Source organism: Eptesicus fuscus, chromosome 16, assembly GCF_027574615.1.
Source record: "Eptesicus fuscus isolate TK198812 chromosome 16, DD_ASM_mEF_20220401, whole genome shotgun sequence".
Taxonomy (NCBI): domain Eukaryota; kingdom Metazoa; phylum Chordata; class Mammalia; order Chiroptera; family Vespertilionidae; genus Eptesicus; species Eptesicus fuscus.
In genome coordinates this window covers 14,486,860-14,495,923 of record NC_072488.1, presented here as the reverse complement: position 1 = coordinate 14,495,923, position 9,064 = coordinate 14,486,860, and the positions used below count along the sequence as shown (strand labels likewise).

Here is a 9,064-nt window from a genome sequence, read left to right as displayed (position 1 = left end):
GGTCAAAAAACGTGAAACGCACAGCTTTCAGGGCGAAGGAGGTTTTCCAAGCCCCACAACTAGTAAGTGTGGATTCAGGATTCAGATGGAAGTCAGCTTGCCTCGCTAACTGAGGAAATGACGCATATTTTCGTAAATGACGGCAGTCACACCTCTGTAGCCTCCTGAACAAACAAACAAACAAACAAAACCCAAAAAACCCAGGCTTCCGTGATATCTCTGTGGGGAAATTAGGTTACCACCATTTATTGAGTGCCAGTCACTCTGCTTGGTATGTTAGGTCAAACCTCGTTTAATGCCACCACAAGCCTTAGGAGGTTGGTATCATCAATCCGTCCTGGTGGGAAGTAAGTTCACAGGCTTGAGTCTAGCTCAGTGTTGCAGAACAGGTGGTGAGCGCAGGAAGCAAACTTCAAAGCCCATTTGAATGTTCACCACCTGCCTTTTCTTGTTCCTCCCTCCCCTCTGTCCCCCTATTCATTTCATCATCAAATCCTATTGGTTCTACCTATAAAATGCCCCTGGAACCCGTTTCTCCACCATTTTCACTGTTAACCCTTGAACACTACCTCTCCCATGGACAAATGCAGCAGCCTCCTGGACCCCACCCTCTCTCCGTCCCTACCCACCCCCCACATGGCCTCCAACTTGCTCCACAATTCTATGCGTAGATCTGATCACAACCCACCTCTTCCATGGCGAGGTAGAAGGCACTTCCCAGTCCAGCCTTTCAGCTGTGGGGAGAGACTGCCGTTCCATGCCGTGACCACTGTCTGTCCCGCAAGCTGGGTCCGGGCCAGAAGGGAGGTTGCTTTCCGAAAACCTCCCTTAGAGACTATCTGGTCGCAAACAATGCTCACTCTGATACCCATCAGCACCGCTCCACTGCCTCCTGCTATGTGCGGCTCCTGGAACAGGTTGTTGTCCTGACCTGGCCAAGCATGTGACTTCCTGTACCTGGTAGAAACCTCACGTAGTCCCTGTGACTGTCCCCCTTTGCCCTATATTCTTCTTTGGTGCCTGCCAAGTGGCACAAGGGTCCGTTTGGCCTTGCAGCCACCCAACACATGCCTCCTGTAACTTTCTCTTTAAAAAGTCTATTCATTACCAGATGAGTGGCCAGCTTCTTTCTTCAGTCGTTCCCTCCTCTCTGCTTACAGATGTGGATTTTCAGATCCAGAAAATCCCCCTGGGTCTGTGTGTGCTAGCACCCACCTACCTTCCTGACCATCTCTGCCAACACTCCCTATCCCCAGCCCCCACCCTACCGACCCCTCCAGCCCTTCCCATTTCCTCTAACACCCATGACCTTTCCAACCCAACTCCTGAGCCTCCTTGCACTTGCTACTCAGGGCACCTGGAGGGACTTTTTTTTTTTTTTTTTTTTTTTTTTACTACCTACCATTTTCTATCTGGCAAATTCTCCTTCCTTCAAGGCCCAATTCAAAGGTCGCCGCCTGTGGGAGAGTCATCCCGAGACTCTCCCTGGCAGTTCGTAGCTCCTTTATGTCCACAGGACTCTGCACACATTTTTAATTAGACAGTTTCTGTTGAATGATAGAATGTTGGATGTTGTTGTTGAAATGTCTAATCTATCTCTCCCACTTGATAATGAGCGCCTGGAGGATAAAGATCATGTTGTATTTTCTTTGGATTGCCAGCACTCAGAAAGCGCTTGGCACAAGGTCAGGACTCAATAAATATTCATTAATGTGCAAATACCCCCGTAGTCTCTGGTGCACATAGAGCATACTGAGAAGCTGCTCGGTACAGCGGATTGAAACGGAACTGAGAGGAAGGATGACTGACTCAAGGCTGGGCTCGTCTACCAGCTGGCTGTGTCGCCAGGGACAGCACTGATCTGGGTCTCAGTCCCCTCACTTGTAAGGGGGAGGGGGAGTGGACATCTGAGTGTCCTTTCAGGGCTCACATCGGATGATGGGAAGGACTTGACAGCTCATCTCCAAAACTATCGTTTTTTTCTCACCCAAAGGAAAAGACGTTGGAGGTCTTCTAAGGAGAGTCATGGCACACCCTCGGGAGCCTCTATCCCAGACGCCCATCATCAAGTTCAAGGGCCAGGACTTTAAGACCCTGCAGGATCGTTGCCTAAGCAGAGGCCTCCTGTTTGAGGATGAGACCTTCCCTGCCGATATTTCTTCCATAGGCCCACTGCTGCTCCAGGGAAAACACCTCTCCAGCCTGCGGTGGGAGCGCCCAAAGGTGAGTGAGCCCCCCAGGCACACACCCAGCTCCTGGGCTCTCTGAGCCAGCCCACCATGGTCCCTCCCATGGCCCCTCAGGACCTCTGAGTTCTAACCCAGCTCTAACACTGAGCACATCACTAGATGACCTGCCTCGGTATTCTCACCTGAAAAATGAGGAGACATAGGTATGACGAGTGTCTCTGAGGTCTCTTCCATCTCCATAGTTGAGCCTGTCATCACTCTTTATTCTATTCATGTATGACTGTCTTTATCTTCTGTTCCTTTTTTCTGTTAGAATTTACTCAAAGGGAAGCTACCATGTCAGTCACTTGTGCAATAGGATGAATTTAAATAATTGACTCGCCTCTCTCCCTTTTATTTGTATTTCCAATCTTGCAAAGAGGCCCGATCACCTACAAAAGAATTTCAGACATCAGCGGGGAAATTAGGAAGCTATTTCAGGGCAACATTCCAAGTCCCCTGAGTCCCCCACCCCAGCAGATGGCCACTAACTCCACCTTGCAGCAAGGGGAGCCCTGTTGGTTTTTCCAGAACCATCTCAGTTTCGGGGCATGAGGCTCCAGAGGACATTGCTCAGCCAACTTAACATTCTCTTAATCCAGTGGTTCTCAAACTTTCTAATGCCGCGACTCACAGGTTGAGAACCGCTAGCAGGGTCGCCTAAGACCATCAGAAAACACAGATATTTACATTACGATTCATTAACAGTAGCAAAATTACAGTTATGAAGCAGCAACGAAAATAATTTTATGGTTGCTGGTCACCACAACATGAGGAACTGTATTAAAGGGTCTCGGCATTAGAAAGGTTGAGAACCACTGTCTTAATCTCATCAGGGCCACTGTTGATGACAAAGACCCAGGTAAGGGTCACTGTGAGTGCCCTGGTGCTCAAAGCTTCTGTTCGTGCTTCCAAAAGCAGCCAGCAGAACCTAAAACAAGAGAAAATGCCATCGTGTCTAGTAAGCTAATGATTATAACATCAGCAAGTATTACTGAGCACATATTAAGTGTCATGTACTCTACCGAGCCCTTTCAGTAAAGTCACGTTAGGTCATCCAGAAATGGCATTTTCCGGTGACATAGAACAAGACACAGAGCTCTGGGGGTGCCAACTCAGGACAGCTTGAAGCCTTGGGGAAGGGGGAGGTTAGTGGGGATCAGGTGGCGCTTGGATCTGCTTAACGAAAGACAGGGTGCTCCAGCCTTCTAGGACCCATCTTCCCAGCCAGCGGCGACAAGTCCCACAATGCCTCCCTTCTTCAGGCCTTCCCCTCCTGAGGAGGGCTGACCAGAGCACGCTGTTTAACGTTTGGAAGGGTTAAATATTGTTTTGGCTGGGTTATTTTCAGAGGCTGAGATTCTTTTTGAACGTGTTTTCTTTTCCTGTTTTCATAGGGTGCTAGGCAATAGCTGTGAGACCACATCTATAGTGTTTAAGAATTTATAACATCCATTTAGAAAGTGTTGAGAGTTTCTCGTCATCTTAATTCCAGCAGCATCTCAACTTGTGATGTCTTTGGGGGTCAAGGAGAAATGTAGGCAAACAAAAGTGAAATGACTTACACAGAATCATGCCAAGGGACACAGACAATAGCGTGGCGAAGGCCTGGGGCGGGCGTGGAGGCTGGGTAGAGGGGTCAATGGGGGATGAAGGGGACATATGTAATACTTTCAACAATAAAGATTTAAAAAAAAAAAAAAGAATCGTTCCAGGAACCCGGGATAGTGGCACCGGGACCAAATGCAGTCTATTCCCATTCCTCTTCTACCAGGGGCTCATTTTTTTTCATTCCAGCACTTCTTTTAAAGTGTATATGTGAATATGTCATACATCTTTGTGTTTCTTATCGAAACTGGCAGTATAGTACTTCCTAGAGCTTTCCATGTGTCTTACTTTGTCTCCTTTGTTCTTCTTTATTTCATGGATAATAATAAAAAATCCCATTTATCAAGTTTGTACATGTGCCAGGTATTAATCTAAGCTCTTTACACATCACATTGTGTTTCATTGCCACGGCAGTCCCGTGAGGCTGATAACATTGTCATCCCCATTCAGTAGGTCGGCACTGCCCAATAGAACATTCCGTGAGGATGGGAAGGTTCGTTATGTGCCGTTCATTACAGCAGCCACTGGTCACATGTGGCTATTGAGCACTTGGAATGTGGGTGGAGTGGCTGAGGTTCTGAAGTTTTCATTTTATTCTGTTTAAATGAATTTAATTTAATGTACCTTATTGGGGAGCACAGCAGAGTCACCAGTGTATGTCAGGTTGAGGGATTAAAATGTCCCCATTGTCCCCATTCTTTAGTGAAAAACTTTTCACTTCTCAACTGAAGAATGGGCTATGGGCCCAAACCACATTGTCTGATGGGCGCTCGGAGCGCAGCACCCAGCCCCACTGTGGATTCTGGCCCGTGGCCATCCCGGAATGCAGCACTGCCTGCCCAGGCAACAACTTTCTCCTTCCCCGGGGCCAGAGCAGAGTTCCTGAAAGGATCCTTCCCTAAGAATGATTCACCTTGGGACCAAAATGAGTTCTTCGATAAAAGGAAGGGGTTAACAAAGTGGAGATATGAGTGTAAGCTGTAAAAGCAACAAGTAACAGAAGGTGAGAGAAAGTGAACGTGCCAACAGCCAGTTGCCATGGAGCAGAAGAACTTTGATGCCAATAAAGCCAATCTTCCTCGCAAAAATAGAAGAGGAAGCGCCGCTGCCACCTGGCCCAGCCTGAACTCTGGCCACCCTCTGAAATGCCCCGTATGCTAAGCCTGGCGCTCCCTCATGCAAGAGCAGCACACCGTCTGGGGACAGGCCAGAGCAGCCTTTGAAAAGAATGCAGGAGTCACTGTCAAAAACGGACCCAGTGATGTCACATTGGAAGAGACCCCTCCGGAAACGATGCGGGGGAGTGCCGGCTTTGGTGCCACGCCAGAGAGGGGATTTTCTAAACCTCCTGGGAATTTTGCGTTACGTGAGTTTCTGGCATACCTAATGTCACAGGGGGTGCCCCAAACTTTGCATTGAGAAAGAGCTCCACAGTTCAGAACTAATGTATGTCCTATAGCATATAACTAATAGGAAATATATCCATAGTCCCTATTGGTAGGCTTACTCTGAGAAATTGGCTCACGTGGTCACGGAGGCTGAGAAGTCCCACACTCTGCCATCTGCCAGCTGGAGACCAGCAAAGCCAGTGCCGTAATTCAGTCTGCGAGGGAAGGCCTGAGAACCAGGCAGCAGATGGTGTAATTCCCGGTCCAGGGGCAGGAGAACGCCAATGTGCCAGCTCAGCAGCCGGTCAGAGAAGGGCACCTTCTCCCTTCCTCTGCCTTTTGTTTTACTTTCTCTGGATTGGGTGAGGCTCATCCACACTGGGGAGGGCAATTGCTTTCCCGAGTCCACTGATTCACATGCTAATGTCATCTGGAAACACTCTTACAGATCCACCTAGAAATGGTGTTAGCCAAGGACCTGTGACCCAGTCGAGTTGACACAGAAAATCAACCATGGCAGTTTTCTTCTGCACACATGGGTGTTTCCGTGCCCTTGAAAGGCCAGACTGTCTCAAAAATCAGGAAACGCCCAAGTCAAGAAGCCCCTGCCTGCTGGTGTGGTCCGTGGGGAAGAGCCAGGCACCGAAGAGGCAGGTTGCCCCACCCCAGCTGCTTCCTGTGGGCCCTGGAACAAATCTCTGCTTCTCTGCATCTGCTCACTTGGCCTCGTGGGACTCACCTGAGGAGCTGTCAATCCTGGGCTCTGCCTCTGGATGACCTGCTGAGTCCAAGCTGTAGGAGGTGGGACCCAGCGGTCTCCAGGCCCGCGAAGCCCGTGGTGATTGAGTCACGCGTGGGGTGGATACTCTGATCCTTGCCAGTGACTGCACTGCGCTGGTGCTTCTGGCCCAGCTGGAGACAGGGGGACTGCTGGGAGCTAGCGCCTTACCATCTTCCCAGCCATCTTTACCCATTTTCTCTGGGGGCCTTGTCCCAGGAGGTCAGCCCGGCAGATGAAAACACTTCTTAGTCTACTTCCAGCTTTTTCTACCTTTGAGACCCTCCAGCACCCCTGGAAGCCCAGGGTGGGGAAGGAATAAGAGCTCAGAGGTCAGGGGACTTAGATGCTGGTTTTGTGCCCAAAGGTGATTGATGTTGACTATGGACTTTTTATTGGAAATAATTGCCATTTAATTTTTATAACATTAAAATACCTTTCTGTTCCTAATTAGCTAAAATTTTGGGGGTTTAGTGTTTATTTTTATTACTTGGGCAAATCAGAGAAACCTGTGCATTTATCAAATGCCTTCTGGGAAGGACATAAATTGTCTCCTCTTGGGTTCATGTAAATACTTTTTTCATTATTAGATATCCTGATATGAAACCACCCTGGCAAATTTCTATGGAAAACCCTACTTGAGGGTGGGTGAGTCTTCTCATTTATGGTAGATTCATTGGCTGGGTATTTTACTTCATGTGTTTCCATGAGTATAATCAGCCTGATATGTGTGTGTGTGTGTGTGTGTGTGTGTGTGTGTGTGTGTGCTTCTGTGTTTTTTCTCTCTCTCGGGTTGGGCCTCCAGGCTATGCTGGCTTCTTAGAATAAATGGTGGCAGGATTCTTTTTCCTCCTTTTCTTTTTTTAAACAATGAAACTGTAAGTGACACCGGAATTGTCTAGTCCCTGGAAGTTTGAGACAACTCAGCAGGAAAAATCACGTGTACTTAGATGGTAGGGAGATGTTCTCAAGTCATTTAAAAATACTATTCCAAGGTTATTGATCTTTTCGGGTTATATACGAACTTGAATGATTTGGAGCAATGTTCATTTTCATCAGAAAATCATTAGTGAGGAGAAACCAAGATGGCGGCATAGGTTAAACACCTAACCTGCAGCCGGGCACAACAATTTCAAAAATACAACTAGAGGTCAGAACGGACATCGTCCAGAACCACAGGAGAGCTGGCGGACTGAAATACCCACAGCTGGGGGGAAGGAGAAGGCCACGGGGACAGTCGGGGAAGCCGTAAAAACCTGAGGTATGGAGAAACGGGCGGAGACACGAGCACACGCGCCTGCGGGGAGGATGGAACCGGAGAGGAGGGGGCGGCTGATGACCTGGCCGGAGTTCACTGGCAGGAAGGAGATAAAGGCTCCGGAGTGCACTGAGCACCGGCTCCGATTGCACTGAACCCCATTCCGGGCGAAACCCTGGGAAACTCACTCACTTTCGCAACTCCGCCGCCCCGCAGGCCACCCGGCCCGGGACGCTGGGGACGCCGCCGCAGCGGCGGCGCCCGGAGCCCGGCGGCCTCCCAGCACCCGTCCCCGCCGCGCAGCCCCCCGCGCGCCTGGTGCCGCGGGCCGCGCGCCCCGCACACCGGACGGAGGCCCGGGCGCCCTCTCCGTGCACCTCCCGGCGGCGCTAGACTTCAGTAGAGTTGACTGAATTCAAGGGATTAAGAAGTATAAATTGGGGGGACGCCGCGGCGGCGGCGACGTCCGGAACGCGGCAATGGCGGTGCCTGGAGCTCGGCGGCCGCCCAGCGCCCATCCCAGCCGCGCGGCCCTCGCGCGCCTGGTTCCGCGGGACGCGCGCACCGCGCACTGGACGGAGGCCCGGGTGCCCTTTCCGTGCACCTCCCGGCGGCGCTAGACTTCAGTAGAGTTGACTGAAATGAAGGGATTAAGAGGTACAGATTGGGAAGTATGAAAAAGATGGCGGCGGAGGTTAGGGGCTGTTCTGTTGCCTCGCACCCAGCGAAATCGGAGGGGATGAGGTGTGGAGGTGCGTGGGTCTGGCTGGTGGCGGGGGAGAGGGGCTTTTGTTCCAAACCTAGGGGAGATTGGCTCTCCATCACCCTGAAACCCATCTTCTGGCGAACCCCGGGAGACCCAGATGCCTGCGGGGAGAGGCGGGACTCTTGCGGAGGTGCGCCCAGCAATCAGTGTTTGCTGCGCTGGAGTGCGGAACGAGGGGACTTAGATACGTGGAAGGCAGAAGGACCAGACTCACAGCCATCTTGGCTCGCCGCACCATGGCCTGTGGGCGCCCTGAGACCCCGCCCCGCCCTGGGACCCGCCCCGCACGTTTTGAAGACCTGCCCCGCAAATCTTGCAGGCACACCTGCGCCCCAAGCAACGGCTTATGCATGTGGGTGGCCTGCCCTCTGGCAGCGGACCAGATGATCTGCTGTTCTAGTCGGACTGCTCCAGGGCCACTCAGACAGGAGGAAGAAACTACAGTTTTTGCTGTAATCCTTGCTGAGTGCCTAAGGCAGTAGCTGATCTACACCCCATTGGAGACCCAGAAACGAGGGCATCTGGTGGTCTGTGGGAGATGACACCAGATTTCAACCACGTGCATAAGGGACACATTCAACGGGAATATTCAGTGAGCGCCAAAGCTTTGCTGCACCAAGACCCGGCCCATAAACGTGTCTCCTGCACAGCAACTCTTCCTTTATAGACAAAGAGAGCCCCCCCAGTGACACCAACAACAATCAAGACTTAACTATACAAAGGAGGACCAAGATGGAGGCATAGGGCGGAAGCCTGATTGTTGCCTACCACAACAACTTTGAGACTACGACAAGAGAGCAGAGCAGACACCATCCAAGACCACCATAGGGCTGGCTGAGTAGATGCTCTACAACTAGAATAAAAGAGGGGTATGTGGGATGATGCTGATGCCGGTGACCCAAAGACCACACTTTAAGAACTACGGCTCAGGCGACACAAAAGAACTAAGGCTCAGGCGATACAACAGCGGCCTGGAATGTGCTCGGCGCAGATCCCCCGGCGGTCTCCGGCTGAGGGGACGGCTCCACTGGCAGCCAA

The 9,064-nt window shown here is 51.0% G+C and overlaps 1 protein-coding gene across 2 annotated transcripts in view; it reads left to right on the top strand.

Annotated features, from left to right (window-relative positions):
• Positions 1 to 2,025: 2,025 nt before the first annotated feature.
• Positions 2,026 to 9,064, top strand: part of CAPN13 (calpain 13) — a 50,685-nt gene continuing 43,646 nt past the window's right edge. The window contains exons 1-2 of one of the 2 annotated variants that reach the window (XM_054728317.1): positions 2,026 to 2,227; positions 3,170 to 3,184. In XM_054728317.1, coding sequence (XP_054584292.1) covers positions 2,026 to 2,227; positions 3,170 to 3,184 — 217 coding nt within the window. The remainder of the gene's footprint in view (positions 2,228 to 3,169; positions 3,185 to 9,064) is intronic. The other variant, XM_054728318.1, reaches the window with a different exon arrangement.